Source organism: Ranitomeya imitator, chromosome 1, assembly GCF_032444005.1.
Source record: "Ranitomeya imitator isolate aRanImi1 chromosome 1, aRanImi1.pri, whole genome shotgun sequence".
NCBI classification, from domain to species: domain Eukaryota; kingdom Metazoa; phylum Chordata; class Amphibia; order Anura; family Dendrobatidae; genus Ranitomeya; species Ranitomeya imitator.
The window spans coordinates 352,925,205-352,947,952 of NC_091282.1; the positions used below are offsets into that span (position 1 = coordinate 352,925,205).

The 22,748-nt window shown below is 44.1% G+C and overlaps 1 protein-coding gene across 3 annotated transcripts; it reads right to left on the reverse strand.

Moving 5' to 3' along the window:
- Positions 1–523: 523 nt before the first annotated feature.
- On the reverse strand, positions 524–21,048 carry LOC138672410 (octapeptide-repeat protein T2-like). 3 transcript variants are annotated; one of them, XM_069760374.1, is made up of 4 exons: positions 20,903–21,032; positions 20,642–20,815; positions 18,176–18,403; positions 524–4,453 (listed from the first exon to the last, which is right to left on the reverse strand). In XM_069760374.1, exons 3-4 carry the CDS (start codon positions 18,221–18,223, stop codon positions 4,133–4,135), a joined length of 369 nt encoding a protein of 122 aa, XP_069616475.1. In that variant the 5' UTR covers positions 18,224–18,403; positions 20,642–20,815; positions 20,903–21,032; the 3' UTR covers positions 524–4,132. The 3 variants fall into 3 exon arrangements, with proteins under 3 accessions (XP_069616475.1, XP_069616484.1, XP_069616464.1); XM_069760383.1 differs by lacking the exon at positions 20,642–20,815 and having other exon boundaries at positions 20,903–21,048; XM_069760363.1 differs by having other exon boundaries at positions 20,642–21,015.
- Positions 21,049–22,748: the final 1,700 nt, after the last annotated feature.

Here is a 22,748-nt window from a genome sequence, read left to right on the forward strand (position 1 = left end):
CAGCGTCATCGTCTGGCTACACAAGGCCTCGAAGGCTCCCTTATCTGGAAGTAGGGAAACAGCTTTTAAAGCCGGATGATCTAACCTTCATTAAAATGAACCAATCATGGATTTCAAATTATTTTGCCCCACCTTCCCCTGCTGATACGTAGCTTGCCTGAAAAATGTCTTGCTTTTGGCCTCCTCTTACTGACTTCTCCAATTCCTCCATTTGTAGTTGCTGAATGACCACCATAGACCATTTTTATACCTCCCTAAATGGGCTGACTCCCCCCACAGGGCCGTGGTCACCACCTGGCGCAAGCACCTGTGCGAGTGCCGTTTGCCTGGACAGGTGGGTGTGCCCACTCTTGGGCGACGGCACTGGCACAGGGTCCCTCATAGTACAATGAAGTGTCTCTGACGGTGGTGGTGCACAACCAACGTCAGACACACCGTCGTAATATGAGGGGCCCTGTGCCAGTACCGTTGTCCACGAGAGAGTGTCCCCCCCCCAGCTCGAACAGTGCTCTACCACTTGCAATATTATTATTATTATTATTTATTTATATAGCACCATTGATTCCATGGTGCTTTACATGAGAAGTGGTTACATACAAGTTACAGATATCACTTACAGTAAACAAACTAACAATGACAGACTGATATAGAAGGGCTAGGACCCTGCCCTTGCGGGCTTACATTCTACAGGATTATGGGGAAGGAGACAGTAGGTTGAGGGTTGCAGGAGCTCTGGTGCTGGTGAGGCGGTAGCTTCGGTAGTGATGAGGCGGCAGCGGGGTCAGGGCAAGCTGTAGGCCTTCCTGAAGAGATGGGTTTTTAGGTTCCGTCTGAAGGATCCGAATGTGGTTGGTAGTCGGACGTGTTGGGGCAAAGAATTCCAGAGGATGGGGGATATTCGGGAGAAGTCTTGGAGGCGGTTGGATGAGGAGCGAATAAGTGTGGAGGAGAGAAGGAGGTCTTGGGAGGACCGGAGATCACGTGAGGGAAGATATCGGGAGATTAGTTCAGAGATATATGGAGGAGACAGGTTGTGGATGGCTTTGTAGGTCAGTATTAGTAATTTGAACTGGATACGCTGAGGGAATGGGAGCTAGTGAAGAGATTTGCAGAGGGGGAAGCAGAGGAGTAGCGAGGAGAGATGAATTAGTCAGGCAGCAGAGTTAAGAATGGACTGGAGAGGTGCAAGGGTGTTAGCAGGGAGGCCGCAGAAAAGGATGTTGCAGTAGTCAAGGCGGGAGATGATGAGGGCGTGCACAAGCATTTTAGTAGATTGACGGTTGAGGAAAGGACGGATTCTGGAGATATTTTTGAGCTGGAGGCGACAGGAGGTGGAAAGAGCTTGGATGTGCAGTTTGAAGGACTGGGCAGAGTCGAAGGTTACTCCGAGGCAGCGGACTTCCGGTACGGGGGAAAGCATGATGTCATTGATTGCGATAGATAGGTCAGGTAAGGAAGATCTATGGGATGGAGGAAAGATGATGAGTTCAGATTTGTCCACATTGAGTTTCAGGAAGCGAGAGGAGAAGAAGGAGGATATGGCTGATAGGCACTCTGGGATTCTGGGAATCTGGACAGCAGGGCCCTGCTCCACCACTGTGTAATCTGTGCTGTTAAATCCTTCAATGGCACTGCCAATACAAATTTGTTGAAACGATAGATGATAGTTAAAATATACAGGGGCCCTGGCCTCGAATTTAGACCAGTTAATACTTTGCGCCTACTACCACTGTCTGCTACTCAGCAGAGGAGCCCACCCCTGTACCTAGCTATGCCACCTGTATAGTCTTGTTACCAATTTTGAACTGGATTTAGCCTACTTTATTATTTGGGCCTATATCTGTGTTTCCTCCTCATCCTGCCCATTGCCCAGCCACTGCTAGATGGGTCTGCTGGTACATTGACCCAGACCACTACATTCCCCTTGCACTCTACACAGCCAGAATCTGACCCGGCTGAAAGTCAGGTTCCCCTTCCCACATACTATACCACCTTACACGGGGACAAAGAGGAAGGTGCAGATGAAAGTGCGGGTTCCTTCATCAGGTGGGGGGCATACTCGTTGGCAACGTCACTGGCACAGGGCCCTTCATAGTACGCAAAAGTGTCTCTGCCAGTGGGAAGCGCCACCCACCGTCAACCACAACACCATACTATGAGAGGCCCTGTGCCAGTGCCAACGAGTGGGCCCCCCTGCTTGCTCTGGATCACAGCACTTGCAAAGTTGAAATACTTACCTCTCCCTGCTCCACTGCCGTGACGTATTCCGCGTTTCCTGGGCCCACGAAAATCTTGAGCCAGCCCTACCCCCCCACAACTTTAGCCAAATGACCCCCAGTTTTCAATAACTATTATTAAAAAGTAAATTACGATTGACAAGCTTAAGTAATTAGAATTGATGTTTTTGGCATTAAAATGGGCACTGTAGGTGTTTTCCTGTCCTCCACTCACTGCCGGCTTTGATTCCCCATTGACTTGCATTGGGTTTCGTGTTTTAGTCGACCCCCGACTTTTCGCAATAATCGTCTGACTTCACCCGACCCGACTTTTGACAAAGTCGGGTTCCGCGAAATCCGACTCGATCCGAAGAAAGTAAAAGTCGCTCAACTCTATTGGCTAGTCTCGTCCGAAATAAGCAGCATACTGTGATTTTTTTTTTCTCAGTACGATTTCAGCTGAGAAAAAATCTCAGATGAGATGTAACTCATTGATTAACATTGGTCAGAGTGCAATCCAATTTTTTTATCGGATTGCACTCGTCCGTATTTCTCGCAAATGGGTATGAGCCCTAATACAGACACTGTCGGCAGTGCCCCACGTCGTATCTTGCAGGGGAGACACTATGGAGTCCCCACCATTATTCTGTATGAAGCATTATATGGGGCCCATTATTGTATATAGAGAATTATTTGAGACTCATTATTCTATATGGAGCATTATATGGGGTCTATTCTGTATGAAGCATTATATGGGGCCCATAGTATATGGATCAATATATGGGGCCCATTCTCTAAGGAGCAATATATGGAGCCCATTATACTGTATAGAGCATTATATGTGCTCGATACAGTATTATGAGCACAACATAGTTCTCCAAAGAGTATTATGGGCACCACATAGTCATCCTTACAGTATAATTAGCCTTATATATTGCTCTATACAGTATAAGATCGATATAGTGCTTCATATAGTCCAAAAGACATACTGATAGGGAATTTAGATTGTGAGCCCCAATGGGGACAGTGATGACAATGTGTGCAAACTGTAAAGCGCTGCGGAATATGTTAGCGCTATATAAAAATAAAGATTATTATTATTATATAGTACAATGAGCCCGATATAACGCTCCACACAGTATAATGAGCCCCATATATTGTTCCATACAGTATAAGATCCATATGCACTTTTGCAATGCCATACATGTATGGCGCATGTCGTGGAGGGGTTAATGCAGCTCTGATGGGAAGTAATGTTTATATGTCCAGGATCGAGCACCTAAATCCACTGATATTCTTCATTCCATGCAAGTGAGCAGCAAATTTCTAATCCCATTGGCCTGCAGAGAAATGCAGAATAATGAATATAATGTTTATTTTAAAATTTTCTGCATGCTCGTTGTTAGCACAGATTTCGCAAAGAAAATACATGGATTAGCCCCTTTGATTGACTTCGGGACTAATCTTTATCTGGATTTGCTGTGAAATCTGAGTGCCAGCTAAATGTTTGGACATACACTAGGGTTACTGAAAAGATGGTTCATCTCTAACAGGATGCAATGTAAGGCACCAAGTGCAATGGTTACATTTACTACCCAAAAAACCTCTGGGAACAGAGCACCGTCAATCAGAAGTAGGGGAAGGGCCGCCGTAAGCAAATGAGGAGGCATAACAGTGCACCAAACTCTTGGCCATGCCACGGGTTGTTAAAGGGGCTAAATCCCCTACAACACTGTATAGTCCATTTAAAGTTCATTTTTGGGGTGACGGAGTCCGCTTACCTGCAAATAAAATTGGTCATTTATTTTTTCATACATTGAAATGGCACCTATAGAGCGGGTTGTTACAAGGTTAATTGATTTTCAGATTTTTTTTAAGGATACACAAGAAATAGATTACAAACAAAATGTGGGCATTTATTTTTTCTTATGTCTCTGTTTTTCTGCTTGTTTCTGCCTATTTTTGCCAGCCTGTTTCTGTCTTTGTTTCTCTACTTGTCTCTGTCTTTCTCTTTGTCTTCTTCTCTCTTTTTCCCTCTCCATGCTTTTCTCTCTTTCTTTATGCCTTTCATTTTCCCGCTTTTTTTCCCGCTCCCTTATTTTTTGTCGTTCTTTTTCGCGATCTCGATTGTTCTGAGCTCTGTATGCTGCACCTGCAACGGCGGCAGACAGGATCACATCTCCTTCCACTTTCTTCACCACTTCTTCCTTTGGCTCTTGCTCAGAACTTTCCCTGTACTGGTAAGAAAACATAAAACATTTAGTGTTGAAAAATGTAAGTGTAATTTTGGTCAAAAAAGTTTGACACAAATTTTTGTTTTCACAAAGTGTTCTGCTTCAGTGTTTTTAGGGCTTTTAGTTGGATGTTTCTATGGTTACTGAAGTATAATTATAAGAATTTCATAAGTTTTTGCACTGTTATTGATAAATTTATCATCATAATGCAAAGGCTCAATATTTAATGCGTTGACCCTTATTTTTCAAGACTTTTGTCTTTTGCCCTGGCAGCTAGATATCAGGTTCTGGGCTAAATCCTGGTTGATAACAACTGATTCTTGTCTAATCAGTGCTTGAAATTTATTACAGGAAAGAAATATATCTTGGTACCGTGTTAGCCAGTGGATAGAAAAATATTTAGAATTGAGAGTCCTCAGTGGTTGATACCTTTTAATGGCTAACTGAAAAGATGGTAACAAATTGCAAGCTTTCGAGACTACACAGGTCTCTTCATCTTTCAGAATTTGTTTTAGTCTTTGCCTGATGAAGAGACCTGTGTAGTCTCGAAAGCTTGCAATTTGTTACCATCTTTTCAGTTAGCCATTAAAAGGTATCAACCACTGAGGACTCTCAATTCTAAATATTTTTCTATGAAATTTATTAGGATCCAAGAAGTATCGTTTCTCCTTGCGGAGAGTGACATGTTAAGCATGTCGAGATGAGGAGACTTAAAGCCGCAATGCTCCTCTGGGAAATATGCAAATTGTCTCTTCAGAGAGGAAGAGGACTAGAACTCTAGTGCCACCTATTGTTGGAAGTAGCAATCCTAACAGCTTTAAGTCTCCTCATCTCGACATGCTTAACACGTCACTCTCTGCAAGGAGAAATGGTACTTCTTGGATCCCGGTCAGATGCCTCTCACTCAGCCAAAACAGATCTTCACTTTGCACTGACGAGGGGCAGTAACCTGAAACACAGTGTCTGAAAATTGAGATTCTGGTTTGGCTTTTTCCCTAAGTCATGTGACAAGGCTCGTTAAAGGGTCGACATGACGGTTAGGATTGCTACTTCCAATAGGTGGCAGTAGAGTTCTAGTCCTCTTCCTCTCTGAAGAGACAATTTGAAATTTATCAGAAATCCTGTATTTTTGTTTGTCCTCCTGTAAGGGGTGTATTGAGGGCAAGCTTATGCCCTGCATGCCTTTGCACACTTGCCTAATAAAGCGGGTACATTTCACATGTTAAGTGATGTGTTATGTGATATTGTTTTATTGTGTATTAACATGTGAAACAGCGTGATTATGTATAGGTACTGAGTAAGTTATATATATATATATATATATATCTTTATGGGTTATGGATAGAGTAAGGTTTAGCATTAATAAGGGGTCATTTAGGACTTAGAACACTGGAGGGCACTGTAGAGTAGGAGATTAGATTGAGTTAAGTTCAGAACTGGTTTCAGCCAGAGTAGTGACAGTTGAGAAAGGGGGCGGGGCCAGGTTTTGGCGGGAAGAGTGTCTCCCTGAGGTAATCAGTTAGAAGAGTTGAGCAGAGCTGTCAATTTGTGAGAGGAACGAGTCTGTGAGGAGGAGCTTAAGAGTCCACGCCCTATGGGCGGTATGAGACACGAGGTGGAAAGGATCAGAGCCGTATGAGAGAGAAAGCGGCTGGGCTTAATGATAAATCCTGGAACGTCCAACACCTACGGTCTGACAAGGATTGGCAGTGGCATTCTTTAGTTTTGCCCAGAATGGGGAAAGTGGGCGGGGAGCATCAGGAAGAAGCTGGCATGGCTACTCAGGAAGCTGCGGTACCAGAGGATACGGTATGGGAACGAGAAATGGCAGGAAGGATCAGGAACAGTTCAGGGATAGGAATGTCCTTGAAGTATGAAGATTACGGTGCCGTGTCTGTGATAAAACTGGACAAGCTCAGTAAAGTGGTTTTATTAAAAATGAACTTGGACTCGGACCTTCATTGTGAGGTGCTGAAGAACTCTGGAATGCAGCAATCTGAGGTAAACTCGATTTCACAAGTGAGTGACTGGCAATGCACCAGGTTCGGACTGGGGCTGAAATTCATACCTGGCATTTGAAATCAAACAGACCCATGGTGTCACGTCCCCAAGCACCAGGTGGGATATATTACTAATATTACCCTGGATGTAGGAAAGGAAGATTTTCTACAAGACCAATATTTCTAATGATACCTGTGGCCTGCTGGGGTGACAGAGTCAGCAACTTTGTGCTCCATCACAACTCTTGACAGTATGGGTATCTTGAGAACATCGACTCTGTTAACAGCGTAGCAGACAAGGCAGCCCATGACCAGACAGGCCCTTCTAACATTTGCCAGAAATGCCAGATGGCCAGTCTGGCCCTGCAATGCACACACATTACTCAGACTGGACATGATGTTTATGTAGCGGAGTGCCAGGGTGTGGAAATACAGAAGCCCCTCGGTATGACTACCACCCTGGCCCCGTTACATTCTCGCTTTTTGAGGATTTACATATGAATGGCAGTAATTTTAGGCAAAAAAAAAGAAAAAAAACACACACACAAGTGGTCAAAGGATGTTTTACTATTGGCATGACAGAACTCATAGTAGTGCTCACCTTTTCTTCTCTGGATAATCATTCTTCCAGACTTTCCAAACAGTTTGAAGGAAACTTAGAGAAAGTAATTTTCATTCTAAATCCCTATCTATTTAATGCCATAATGTAAAATATTTGATACTTTAATGAAGAAATCCCTATCCTTCCTTAACTACACTATACAACTGCTTTTCATTTTTGAAGACACTTCATTTGAGAATTCCAGTGCATGCTGGGATACTCAAACAAAGTGTCATCGGAGGTCACGGTCAAAGCCTCTGCTCTCCCTGAAATTAATCATCATCAGGGACCTTCATTTCAGGGACTGAGATAGTCCCTGCATGATGTGCACTGTGGGATGTGCACAAAGACTGTGCACTCTTTCTGGATCAGCAGTAATGAGCTGGCAACAGAGCAGAGTGCACTGTCAATGCACCTTATAAGATGAATACCCGGCGTGCAGAGACCAGCGCTGACCTGTGCAAGTGTTATCTTTGAAATCTCATGGACTGCTTATAATTCTACTTCAGCAACCATAAAAACATCCAACTAAGATATGATAACAATGAAGCATCAAACGATGTGAAAACCAAAATTTGCGTCAGTGAAAAACTTTGGAGACAACTGTAAGAACTAAATTCAATGTATATTTCACTTTTAAATATTTAGTTTAAGATATAGAGTAGATCATTTAGGAAGTTATTAGTAGAAAAGAAAAACATATACAATGATCTGCACCAGATACAATATACAATAGTATTAATCCACCACCATATTGACAAACAACAGCATGTCTAAGTTATTACAAAGGGAACACAGAGGTGTCAAATTAACATATATTAAAGATCCGTGCCATTCGTTTTATCCCATGTAGCCAAAAAAGGATTGTACCAAAATTGGAAGTTCTCCGATATCCATAATATGCAAGTTTTCCCTATCAAGAGGATTATTATTATTAATAATAATAATATGTATTTTTAAAGTGATGTAGGCAAAGAGACACTGATTCCAATGATGTATCACTTAGCTTTTTGGGGGCAACAGTTCTGACACAAGAATGTAACAGACCTGGGAAAACTAACCCCACCCACGCTAGGCTCCTTATGTACATGGTCTATTGACAGTGAGCTGCTTATCCCAGGAGGAGGAGGAGTAGGACTAGCAGTCAGGAGCATCTCAGACTTGGCAATGATAATATCCTAGTGATAAAACCTTCAGTGTAAGTAAACAGCACACAGTTTAATAAATGGCACAGTGTGGAATTCAGTGTTTTAGCCCCTACCTCATTCTGTCATCAGATTACATAGCCAAAGCCTGCTGACAGATTTCCTTTAAAGCACACTTAATTTTAGGATGCTGTAAATGTAAAAAGGGGTTACATACATATTAAATGCACATAACATATATCAAGAATACTATCTGTTAGTTTTGGCAGTAATTTGGTTTAACACCATTTCAGTGGAATGGTGGGAACCGAAGCCAGATTGTAGGTTGTTGAAGAGTTTGTTGAATGACAGATGGGAGGAAAATTCAATGTGCAAGTGCTGTTCAAGGAGTTTGGAGTCGAATGGAGTGATATGGAGCGATAGCTGGACATAAAGGTTGGATCAAATGATGGCTTCTTCAGGGCTGACGCAATTGTTGTGTGTTTGAAAGTGGATGGGAAGATACCAGAGGTTGATGATGAGTTGAAGAAGTGGGTCAGGGCTGGAATCAAGATGGTGAAAAGGTTGTCGAGGAGATGAGATGGGATAGGGTCATGCACACCAGTTGTGAGATGTGATTTGGAGAAAAAATTGGCAAACTGTTTTTCAGTGATCATGAAAAAAGAAGGTTATTGGGGAAGATCATTTGTCTTTGATGCAGAGAGGTTTTGGTGGTAGAACATTAACTTTGTCTGATGTGATCGATTTTGTTTTTAAATAAAAGGCAAAGTCTGGAATGAAGGAGTCGGAGGAGGCAACTGTGGATGAGGGAAGGAGTTAAAAGTGTTCAATAACTGTTTGGGGTTATGATACGTGAAGTATTATATTCCTGTTTAGCAGAGGTGATGGCTGACTTGAATGTGAAAATTGCTTATCTGAAGGCGGTAAAGTCATTATGTGAGTCTATTTTCTTCCAGTGCCACTTTGCAACACTGAATGTTTGCTGCAGCTTTTTTGTGAGATTGGCGTTCCAAAGTTTTTTATTGATTCGTTGCCTTCTGCTATGCACGGGAGGGACAGCCAGATCAAAAGCTGATGTATGGTAGAAGAGAGTCAGAAAGTGTATTAATTAGTGATGAGTGAATATACTCGTTGCTCGAGATGTCACGAGCGCGCTTGGGTGGTCTCCGAGTGCTCGGAGATTTAGTTTTTGTTGATGCAGCTGCGTGATTTACAGCTGCTAGCCAGCCTGAGTACATGTGTGGGTTGCCTGGTTGCTAGGGAATCCCCACATGTAATCAAGCTGGCTAATAGATGTAAATCATTCAGCTGAGGTGAGGAAAACTAAATCTACGAGCACTAAAAAATACTCGGAGGACACCCGAGCGTGCTCGGGAAATCTCGAATAAAGAGTATACTCGCTCATCACTAGTATCAATGTCTATGTGTGAGGGGTTTCTATAGCGATGTGGTTATGAAGGGCACATCAATCTTATTTTGCATGCCCCCTGACTGCTCTGCCCTGTTTAAGTTGTTAAGGTCTAAGGCCGTTTTCACATTAGCGTTTTGAGGAGCTGCGGAGGGCTGCGGACTTCCTCCGTGAAGCCCCGCCCTCGGTCACACCTCCACCGCTAGCTCCTCCTACTTCTGCATGCGGCAAAAGTTGGGGGACTTTTGTTGCTAGCTTACAGATTTTGTGCATCTGTGATCAGTCTTCTCCTTGTTTGAGATGAAAGTTTAGAGGGACGGCCGGGTCTTGGTAGATTTTCAGTGGTATGATACTCCTACTATTTCAATAGGATCTCTTGCACAGTGCTCCTTGGGATGTTTAAAGTTTTGGAAATCATTTTGTATCCAAATCCAGCTTTAAACTTCTCCACAACAGTATCACGGACCTACCTGTTGTGTTCCTTAGTCTTCATGAGGCTCTCTGTGCTTCAAACAGAACCCTGAGACTATCACAGAGCAGGTGCATTTATATGGAGGCTTGATTACACACAGGTGGATTATATTTATCATCATTAGGCATTTAGGACAACATTGGATCATTCAGAGATCCACAATGAACTTCTGGAGTGAGTTTGCTGCACTGAAAGTAAAGGGGCTGAATAATATTGCACACCCCACTTTTCAGTTTTTGAATTTCCACAAAAAATTAAAATAACCAATAAATTTAGTTCAACTTCACAATTGTGTTCCACTTGTTGATTCTTCACCAAAAAATTACATTTGGTATCTTTATGTTTGAAGCATGATATGTGGGAAAAGGTTGAAAAGTTCCAGGGAGCCGAATACTTTCGCAAGGCACTGTATATGTGTGTGTATGTTCGTACGGTATATGTGTGTATCTGAGTGTGTGTATGTACGGTATATGTGTGTTTATGTACGGTATATGTGTGCGTATCTGTGTGTATGTATGGTATATGTATGTGTATCTGTGTGCATGTACGTATGGAATATGTGTGTGTATATGTGTGTATGTATGTACGGTATGTGTTTGTTTGGGTGTGTATGTACGGTATGTCTGTGTATGTATGTACGGTATCTGTATGTGTATGTATGTACTGTATATGTATATGTGTGAATGTATGTACGGTGTGGGTGAACACATTTGTTTTTGGTTCATGTATGATACTGTAATTGTGAAGAATATGAGAATCAACCTGACTCTTTAAAGTGTTAGTCACCAAATAATTAAGTTATCCCTGATATATATATATATATATATATATATACCGTATATACTCGAGTATAAGCCGAGATTTTCAGCCCAAATTTTTGGGCTGAAAGTGCCCCCCTCGGCTTATACTCGAGTCACGGTAGCGGTGGGGTCGGCGGGTGAGGGGGTGAGGGCGCTGAGGTATACTTACCTAGTCCCAGCGATCCTCGCGCTGTCCCTGCCGTCCCACGGGCTTCGGCGCTGCAGTTTCTTCCTCTCTTCAGCGGTCACGTGGGACCGCTCATTACAGAAATGAATAAGCGGCTCCACCTCCCATAGGGGCGGAGCCGCTTATTCATTTCTCTAATCAGCGGTGCCGGTGACCGCTGATAGAGAAAGAAGCTGCAGCGCCGAAGACAGGAGGGGACAGCGCGAGGATCGCCAGGACTAGGTGAGTATAGCATATTCACCTGTCCTCGTTCCAGCCGCCGGGCGCCGATCCATCTTCCCGGCCGGCGCCTCCATCTTCCCGACGTCTCTGCTCTCTGACTGTTCAGGCAGAGGGCGCGATGACGCATACAGTGTGCGCGGCGCCCTCTGCCTGATCAGTCAGAGCAGAGACGCCGGGAAGATGGAGGCGCCGGAACGAGACGCTGGGAGCTGCAATCAAGGGAGGTGAGTATGTGTTTTTTTTTCTTTATTGCGGCAGCGGCGGCACAAATTTATGTGGAACATCTATGGGGCACAGTGAACGGTGCAGAGCACCGTATATGGCACAGCACAGCTATGGGGCACAGTGAACGGTGCAGAGCACCGTATATGGCACAGCACAGCTATGGGGCACAGTGAACGGTGCAGAGCACCGTATATGGCACAGCACAGCTATGGGGCACAATGAACGGTGCAGAGCACCGTATATGGAACAGCACAGCTATGGGGCACAATGAACGGTGCAGAGCACCGTATATGGAACAGCACAGCTATGGGGTACAGTGAACGGTGCAGAGCACCGTATATGGCACAGCACAGCTATGGGGCACAATGAACGGTGCAGAGCACCGTATATGGAACAGCACAGCTATGGGGCACAATGAACGGTGCAGAGCACCGTATATGGAACAGCACAGCTATGGGGCACAATGAACGGTGCAGAGCACCGTATATGGAACAGCACAGCTATGGGGCACAATGAACGGTGCAGAGCACCGTATATGGAACAGCACAGCTATGGGGCACAGTGAACGGTGCAGAGCACCGTATATGGCACAGCACAGCTATAGGGCACAGTGAACGGTGCAGAGCACCGTATATGGCACAGCACAGCTATGGGGTACAGTGAACGGTGCAGAGCACCGTATATGGCACAGCACAGCTATGGGGTACAGTGAACGGTGCAGAGCACCGTATATGGCACAGCACAGCTATGTATGGGGCACAGTGAACGGTGCAGAGCACCGTATATGGCACAGCACAGCTATGGGGCACAGTGAACGGTGCAGAGCACTGTATATGGCACAGCTATGGGGCACAGTGAACGGTGCAGAGCACCGTATATGGCACAGCACAGCTATGGGGCACAGTGAACGGTGCAGAGCACCGTATATGGCACAGCTATGGGGCACAGTGAACGGTGCAGAGCACCGTATATGGCACATCTATGGGGCACAATGAACGGTGCAGAGCACCGTATATGGCACAGCTAGGGGGCACAATGAACGGTGCAGAGCACTATATGGTTCACACCTATGGGGAAATATGAACGGTGCAGAGCACTATATGGCACAGCTATGGGGAAATAATGATCTATTTTTATTTTTGAAATTCACCGGTAAATGCTGCATTTCCACCCTAGGCTTATACTCGAGTCAATAAGTTTTCCCAGTTTTTTGTGGCAAAATTAGGGGGGTCGGCTTATACTCGGGTCGGCTTATACTCGAGTATATACGGTATATATATATATATATATACACAGTTAGGTCCATATATATTTGGACAGAGACAACATTTTTCTAATTTTGGTTATAGACATCACCACAATGAATTTTAAACAAAACAATTCAGATGCAGTTGAAGTTCAGACTTTCAGCTTTCATTTGAGGGTATCCACATTAAAATTGAATGAAGGGTTTAGGAGTTTCAGCTCCTTAACATGTGCCACCCTGTTTTTAAAGGGACCAAAAGTAATTGGACAGATTCAATAATTTTATATAAAATGTTCATTTCTAGTACTTGGTTGAAAACCCTTTGTTGGCAATGACTGCCTGAAATCTTGAACACAAGGACATCACCAGACGCTGTGTTTCCTCATTTTTGACGCTCTGCCAGGCCTTCACTGCGGTGGTTTTCAGTTGCTGTTTGTTTGTGGGCCTTTCTGTCTGAAGTTTAGTCTTTAACAAGTGAAATGCATGCTCAATTGGGTGGAGATCAGGTGACTGACTTGGCCAATCAAGAATATTGCACTTCTTTGCTTTAATAAACTCCTGGGTTGCTTTGGCTTTATGTTTTGGGTCATTGTCCATCTGTAGTATGAAATGACGACCAATCAGTTTGGCTGCATTTGGCTGGATCTGAGCACACAGTATGTCTCTGAATACCTCAGAATTCATTCGGCTGCTTCTGTCCTGTGTCACGCCATCAATAAACACTAGTGACCCAGTGCCACCGGCAGCCATGCATGCCCAAGCCATCACACTGCCTCCACCGTGTTTTACAGATGATGTGGTATGCTTTGGATCATGAGCTGTACCACGCCTTCACCATACTTTTCTCTTTCCATCATTCTGGTAGAGGTTGATCTTGGTTTCATCTGTCCAAAGAATGTTCTTCCAGAACTGTGCTGGCTTTTTTAGATGTTTTTTTAGCAAAGTCCAGTCTAGCCTTTTTATTCTTGATGCTTATGAGTGGCTTGCACCGTTCAGTGAACCCTCTGTATTTACTTTCATGCAGTCTTCTCTTTATGGTAGATTTGGATATTGATACACCGACCCCCTGGAGAGTGTTGTTCACTTGGTTGGCTGTTGTGAAGGGGTTTCTCTTCACCATGGAGATTATTCTGCGATCATCCACCACTGTTGCCTTCCGTGGGCGCCCAGGTCTTTTTGCGTTGATGAGTTCCCCAGTGCTTTCTTTCTTTCTCAGTATGTATCAAACTGTAGATTTTGCCATTCCTAATATTGTAGCAAATTCTCGGATGGGTTTTTTCTGTTTTCGCAGCTTAAGGATGGCTTGTTTCACCTGCATGGAGAGCTCCTTTGACCTCATGTTTACTTCACAGCAAAACCTTCCAAATGCAAGCACCACACCTCAAATCAACTCCAAACCTTTTATCTGCTTAATTGAGAATGAAATAACGAAGGGATTGCCCACACGTGTCCATGAAATAGCCTTGGAGTCAATTGTCCAATTACTTTTGGTCCCTTTAAAAACAGGATGGCACGTGTTAAGGAGCTGATACTCCTAAACCCTTCATCCAATTTTAATGTGGATACCCTCAAATGAAAGCTGAACGTCTGAACTTCAACTGCATCTGAATTGTTTTGTTTAAAATTCATTGTGGTAATGTCTATAACCAAAATTAGAAAAATGTTGTCTCTGTCCAAATATATATGGACCTAACTGTATATATATATATATATATATATATATATATATATAAATATAAATATATATACTAGCTATTGAACCCGCTCTACGCCTGGGTGGCGAGCATTTATATTGGTATATGGTCTCCATCCTGGTATGCGCTGGTTCCATCCTGCGTCCTAATCTTGTCATGTGCTGCTACCATCTTGCGCCCCCATCCTGTCATGTGCAACCCCCATCCTGCGCCCTCATCCTGTTTTTGTGCCTCCATCTTGTCATGTGCTACTCTCTTCCTGAGCCCTCATCCTGTCTTGTGCTCCCATCCTGCACCCCAATCCTGTCATGTGGTGCTCCCATCCTATGCCCCATCCTGTCATGTGGTGCTCCCATCCTGCACCCCCATGCTGTCATGTGCTGCTCCCATCCTGCGCCCCCATTCTGTCATGTGGTGCTCCCATCCTGCATCCCCATTCTGGTATGTGCTGCTCCCATCCTGCTCCCCCATCCTGTCATGTGCTGCTCCCATCGTGCACCCCCATCCTGTCATGTGGTACTCTCTTCCTGAGCCCTCCTCCTGTCATGTGCTCCCATCCTGCACCCCAATCCTGTCATGTGGTGCTCCCATCCTGCGCCACCATCCTGTCATGTGCTGCTCCCATTCTGCACCCCCATGCTGTCATATGCTGCTCCCATCCTGTGCCCCATCCGGTCATGTGCTGCTCCCATCCTGCGCCCCCATCCTGTCATGTGCTGCTCTCATCCTGCGCTCACATCCTGTCATGTGCTGCTCCCATCCTGCGCCTCATTCTGTCATGTGCTGCTCCCATCCTGCATCCCATTCTGTAATGTGCTGCTCCCATCCTGCGCCCTCATTCTGTAATGTGCTGCTCCCATCCTGCGCCCCCGTCCTGTCATGTGCTGCTCCCATCCTGCGCCCCCGTTCTATCATGTGCTGCTCCCATCCTGCGCCCCCGTTCTGTCATTTGCTGCTCCCATCCTGCGCCCCCATTCTGTCATGTGCTACTCCCATCCTGTGCCCCCCTTCTGTCATGTGCTGCACCCATCCTGCGCCCCCATTCTATAATGTGCTGCTCCCATCCTGCGCCCCATTCTGTCATGTGGTGCTCCCATCCTGCGCCCCCATTCTGTAATGTGCTGCTCCCATCCATATACCCCATACGCTGCTCCATAAAGGTTGATGCCCCCCATAAGATGCTCCATAGCATAATATGCCCCGTATGCTGCTCCATAAAGGTTGATGGCCCCCATAAGATGCTCCATAGTATAATATGCCCCATATGCTGCTGCGATTGAAAAAAAAAAGTGCCGGGGGCCTAAGCAGGCAGGGACACCGGAGTGCTATGGTGGTCAGGTTCCGGAGTCGCCGCTGGCTCAGGCCCCCGGAACTTGCTATATTCACCTGTCCCCGTTCCACTGCTGCGCACTGCTCCGTCTTCCGGGTCCTCTGGCTGTGACTGTTCAGGCAGAGGGCGGTGCGCATTAAGCACATCATCGCACCCTCTGACCTGAACGTCACAGCAAGAGGACGTGGAAGACAGAGCGGCGCACAGCGGTGGAATAGGGACAGGTGAATATAGCATACTCACCCTCCTGGCACGTCCCTGCTTCTCTGTCGGAAATCGCGGTATGCGTTCAGTGCTTACGCATACCGCAATCTCCTGGGCTGCGTCACTCTGTGGGGTCCAGACTGCGCAGGCGTTTGCGCTTGCGCAGTCTATAATGGGGACAGACAGAGTGACGCTCCCAGCGTTATATTATAGATGTATATACAGTACACTGTATACAATATACACACAGCATATAGAGCAGTAATAATGAGGGCAATCTGGCCTGTTGCTAGTAGCCTGAGGCTCCGGGGGTCCCATTGCTAGATTACCCTCATCACAAGTGGCATTTTGGGCAGGGAAGGGGGCCCAGATAAATTTCTTGCACAGGGGCCTGTCAGTGTCTGCCCCTGGTCTCAAGTTCAAAGTACATTTATTCAGCAACTCAAAAGGTTTCAGATTTGATCTCCATAACTTATATTATGTCAGACATATGGGTCTCTGGCATTCTTTTGTACACATTCACTGGTTATAGTTGCTGTTCACAAGCTCTCTGCAGATTGTACCATAAAGTTTATGCAGCGCCCCAGAGACCTGGTCGTTGCAGTAGTGTCGCTCTGCCACTAAGGGGAGTGATGGTACGTCTGATGGCACTAAAGGAGTTTATCTGACCAGGTATCACAAGCACACATTACACTTCACACTCCGGCCACTAGGGGGAGCAAAAGGTTTTATTTACTAGGCCACTCCTCACACTGGTAAAACTAGGGGTTGGATAGGAAGTTAGAACAGAAGCTGACTGGGTTTTGCCCAGGCAACATCCCGTGGCAGGGGGTGTTGCGGGGGAGACTTCAGGGGAGTCCCTGTCAGGCGTGGGAACCTGGCAGAGACTTAGCGACAAGAACAGAACGAAACAGAACCGCGCCTGCACTGCCTTGCAGTGGTATCCTTAGAAAGGACACGAAGTGAAGGATATTGTGGACAGTGAGAAACGAGATCAAGCACAAAGGAGAGCCAGTAGGAGTCGTGCCCCGAGAACGGCAACATCCTACTGAGGCGCGTAGCCGGTGCCCGGAACACCGAAGAAGTAACTGACTTTATGCCTTACTTCAAATACCGCAGGACAGTTAATTATAAGTTAGCTGTCTACCTTATATCACCTAAGCAGACATAGGGGGCAACCGTGGAGAGGGGCGTCTCTAGGGTCCCAGAATAGCTCCGAGCCTACCCATCAAATGGGTGCGTCCTAGCCATAACAAACTTGGGGGACGGAGAATAGAAAGAACGAGAAAGAACTAGAAAGAATGAGAAAGAACGAGAACAGAAGTTGTGAGGACTATCCCGAATGCTCAGCAGGGAAGCACTACAACACACAGGCGCTAGTGGTAGGCAACGATTCCCACCTGCAAAGGGAACTCTGGATGTGCCTTCAGACCGGCCGATCTCACACAGCCCTGTTAACAGTGCTCTGGATTGAGGATCCTGAAGTCACCAGTAAAGAGGTAAAGAGACTGCAACCCTGTGTCCTCGTTATTGACTGCACCTCACACCATCGCCACCTACACCACTGGGAAGCCCAGGGGACTCACTTCACCTGTGGGAAGGTATACCATCTAGCTGCCATCATATCACCCCAGTGGACCCCGAGCAGCGTCGGTCACCCTGACCGAATACATCAGGTGGCGTCACGAAACCTTGACAGACTTGTATCACCTTTTATTGGACGCCCCTTAGCAGGGTCACGGACCGGGTCCAGCCACCGTGACAACCCCAGAACTGAGCCAGAGAGGACCGGTACCGAGTAACCTGCGGCCCTGCGTCTGGGGGCGCTCCATATACATAAAAAGTTATATTTGTTGGGAGGACATTATAATCAAATTATTATTAGGTATTTAACCCGTGGGCCTAACAGAATGGCAGAAGGCCGGTCCAGTTTTTTTTATAGGCAGCCTGAAAAACATCATATCACACTTTATACAAGGTAGAGATGTGAGGACATTGGATTTTGCTTCCAGTCACAGGTAAATATACAATCTCACAAGGTGTTGACTTGCTGCTGCGTGTCCTGCTCACATGCCAAGTAATTCCACAAGTATGCTTATGTAAGCGGATTGCTGAATTAATACAACTGTTAATCCTTCTGAAACATTAAGTCATTTGCGAAAGTGAAGACTGTAGAGACAATATCACTCACCTCATCCTCTGAATCAGTCTCTGGACGCAGACAACTGCAACCACTCATCCTCGATGACTTGGACAACCTTCTACCAAGCAAACCTTACATCAGCAGATGTCTTTGCTGTACAGGGGAGTGTAGCACACACCTCATCCACGTTGGAAGGGCGTGGGGAGACTTGTTAATCCTGCTGATGTCAACTTGGCAACTATTGATGAAGACTCCACATAAGATGATGGGCAAGCCCTATGGAAACATGGAGACAGGGACTTTATTATAGAGTTTCTCACACCCATTTTCATTCCTGTATTTGTGCTTCTTGTGCAATCTCTACTAGCAATCTCTTGGTGAACTCTATAATTAAGTATATGCACTGCATACACTGATCTGATTTATTTCTGTGGTCTATATATGTGAACACTAACAATTTACACAGATGACATGTTTAAACATTTGCCTCTATTGTCCTTGTCCATGTTATCAGGATATCATTATGATCTACTATGATTTCTTGGCTAAAGCGGTTGGTCCACTATTACATATCTTGGTGGTAGACATTGCCCCGCCATGGATCTAACCACTTAAATTCTGTATTTAGGAACAGGTGTGTATGCAGCAGGTTCTCCCTTTGAGCCTGTTGTACATGTCAGAAGGTGATTAAGAGTACCTGTACATTGGTGGAGCATGATGTGTCCTTTACTTGACAAGTAAACTGCTTTGAAACCATGGCCCTAAATTCTAATGTAAATCTGTTTGAAATTTTGCAGAAAAATGTGGCACCTATTGCTGTTATTACACCAGTCCAAACAACTTTTTAAAAAGTTGGCAGAGTTTCAAAAGTTCTACAACCACCGCGGACTTAAATCATATTGGCCGCAAGAAGAGAACCATAAATAAAAAATTACAATTCTTTATTATCACAAAATTAAAACATTCCACAAGACAGAAAGGACATCACAAAAGCAGAGTGTTACTGAAGGACACCATAAATCGCACTCCAAAATACAGATATATCGATACATTAAGTTTAAGGCATCAATACAACCTCACACTTGAATGTTGTAATATCTCATATAATTTCAGTATTAGTGAGGGTTATATGGCCACAACAACTTAGCCACCCATGGTGATATGGTATGTTGTATTATAGAGTTACAGCACCATTAGGGATCATATTATGTAAAATGTAAAATGTAAACACCATTATGGGTTACATGGGTCTTAAATATACCCCAGCATATTGTATTCAATGTCTCATGTCCCCAAGTAAAAAGGGTGCCAACCTTAGTTAAGGTACAATATACATATACGCATCATCAAATACCTTGGGCCAGCTGTTTCCAAATAGACCGAAAAAGGGGTGCAGGGTGCATGAGACATTGAATACAATATGCTGGGGTATATTTAAGACCCATGTAACCCATAATGGTGTTTACGTTTTACATAATATGATCCCTAATTGTGCTGTAACTCTATATTACAACATACCATATCACCCTGGGTGGCTAAGTTGTTGTTGCCATATAACCCTCACTAATACTGAAATTATATGAGATATTACAACATTCAAGTGTGAGGTTGTATTGATGCCTTAAACTTACCGTATCAATATATCTGTATTTTGGAGTGCGATTTATGGTGTCCTTCAGTAACACTCTGCTTTTGTGATGTCCTTTCTGTCTTGTGGAACGTTTTAATTTTGTGATAATAAAGAATGGTAATTTTTTATTTATGGTTCTCTTCTTGCGGCCAATATGATTTAAGCCCGCGGTGGTTGCAGAATAATTGTTTGAAGTGCCATAGCAGTGGATTAAGGACAAGATATAGAGGTTTAGAGTTTCAAAAGTGTCATAAAAGCAACATACATTACAACCGAAATGTTCTCCTTTCAATGAAGTATATTTTGAGAACTACATTGCAAAACGGCTGCAAACACTTAGAGGATGGGTGGCAAGACCATGTAGAGAAAAACTGTTGAGGTCCACTAACCAAAATTGCTGTGGAAAATAGTTTTCTAGGGGAATGATGCTCTCAATAAAGAGGCCAATATAAAGGCAAAATGATGGAATCTGTCACAGAAAAATCTGTAGGTGAGTTTGGTCTTCTCAAAAAGATTCTTCTGGCAAAGTTGGACACTTTAGTTTGCTAATAATGTTGCATACATAATAATACAAATATTTTAATTACTAAATATATTTAATAAATCCTATTTTAGACTACTCACATCTCAGGCAATTTCAGATGATGAGCCCACTTATGAAATAAGCTAACAGCTTTACAAGTCCAGTTTTCAATTCTACCAGAAGAGTTTAAATACTGCTCAGAAAATAAAGTATAAAAGCAGTCTTAGCGCAATTTATGTCCAGTCTAATCTGTAGGTCCATTCCATATAGTTGCAAATTCTCAAATTTTCATTAATTGCCCTATTCAGCAAACAATTCCAATATCATCAGTATGCATAAGTTTCTAAGAGTCATAGCTTACCTGATTTAGTTAAAATCTCTCCTGACAATGGATGGAAAAACAATTGGTCACGCTAAATGAGTAGAGCCAACAAGGTAAAGAACAAGATTGAGCAACTGTAGGACACTGAGAATATGGAAGCTATTGAAGATGAACAAAAGGTGAAGGAGAAAGTGCTCATCATGGCGTTTCAACCTTAATTGAATGAGATAAATAGGTAGAGTATAGACCAGCATCGCCACTACCAGCGTCTGTCACAAGGTCTACATGTCTTTTACTCACGGCTTAGAAGTTGCAGGTATGATATCCAATATGTAAGTGAAGAGCTCCTGCCCTATATCCTGTGCTCATCATTTCCTCAAATATAACTTCCTTGCATCACAATAATGGGCTTGTTTCCAAGTTTCCAGTCATGTCAGGACAGGAGCAGTGTTACATTGTCTATTGCATGGGTGTGTGTAGTCAACTGACAGTATCTTATAAATGAGGTATCATAAGACAGGGCACATTATATAAATGTTTGGGTTTACATAACTCTGCATACATTCAGATTGCTGCTCGACCACTGTCAAGTTCTCTTAATTGAAGATGTGACACTCCCACGACAATAAATTCCCCCTTCCAGCTATGAAGCTTATTTTGCTTTGTGCTAACAAAAACAAAGATTATTTCAGTGAATTAGGCTGCAAGCTGAAAGCAAGGACCTCCAACGTGGTATTTTCCGAAATACTGCCTGTACCACGTGCCAGGCCAGAAAGTCAACGGGAGATTAGGGAGGTTAATAAGTGGCTCAAGAATTGGTGTAGGAAGGAGGGGTTTGGATTCCTGCAGAACTGGGCCGACTTCTCAGTTGGCTACAGGCTCTACGCTAGGGACGGGCTGCACCTCAATGGGGAGGGTGCAGCTATGTTGGGGGAGAAAATGGCTAGAAGGTTGGAGGAGTGTTTAAACTAGGGAATGGGGGGAGGGTATTCATTTTATAGGAGGGGAAGATAGTGCAGATAGAGACCTGGGCACAAATAAGGAAGATGGGGTGGCGGTGGCATGGGGGGTGGGGTTAGAACAGTTAATAATTTAAGAAAGAATAGAGGTACAGAGAGGAACATCAAGTGCATGTATGCTAATGCCAGAAGCCTTGACAACAAAATGGACGAATTAGAATTAATGTTGTTGGAGCATAATTATGACATGGTGGGGATATCTGAAACATGGCTGGATGAGAGCCATGACTGGGCTGTTAACTTGCAGGGTTATAGTCTGTTCAGAAATGACCGAATGGATAGGGGGGGAGGGGTGTGTCTATATGTAAAATCATCCTTAAAACCCATCCGGCGTGATATTATAGGTGAATCTAATGAAAATGTAGAGTCCCAGTGGGTGGAGATAAGGGGAGGGGGAAAAATAATAAATTACTGATAGGGATTTGTTATAAATCTCCAAAAATAATGTAAGCAATGGAGAATATCCTCATAAAGCAAATTGATGAAGCTGCGACTCAAGGGGAAGTCATTATTATGAGGGACTTCAACTACCCTAAAATAGATTGGGGAACAGAAACCTGCAGTTCCAGCAAAGGTAATCAGTTTTTGACAACTATGAGAGACAATTACCTTTCACAATTGGTTCAGGACCCAACAAGAAGGGGGGCACTGCTAGACCTAATATTAACCAACAGGCCAGACCGCATATAAAATATAAGGGTTGGGGGTCACTTGGGGAATAGTGATTACAAAATAATAAGTTTTCATGTATGCTTTAATAAGATGTGTAGTAGAGGGGTTACAAGGACACTAAACTTCAGGAGGGTAAATTTCCAACGGATGAGAGAGGATCTTGGTGCAATTAACTGGGACGATATCCTGAGACATAAAAATACACAAAGAAAATGGGAGACATTTATTAGCATCCTGGATAGGACCTGTGCACAGTATATACCGTATAAACATACTAGAAATAGGAGGAAACCAATATGGCTAAATAGAGCTGTAAGGGGCGCAATAAGGGACAAAAAGAAAGCATTTAGAGAATTAAAACAAGTAGGTAGTGATGAGGCATTAAATAAATACAGAAAATTAAATAAATTCTGTAAAAAGCAAATCAAGGCAGCTAAGATTGAGACAGAGAGACT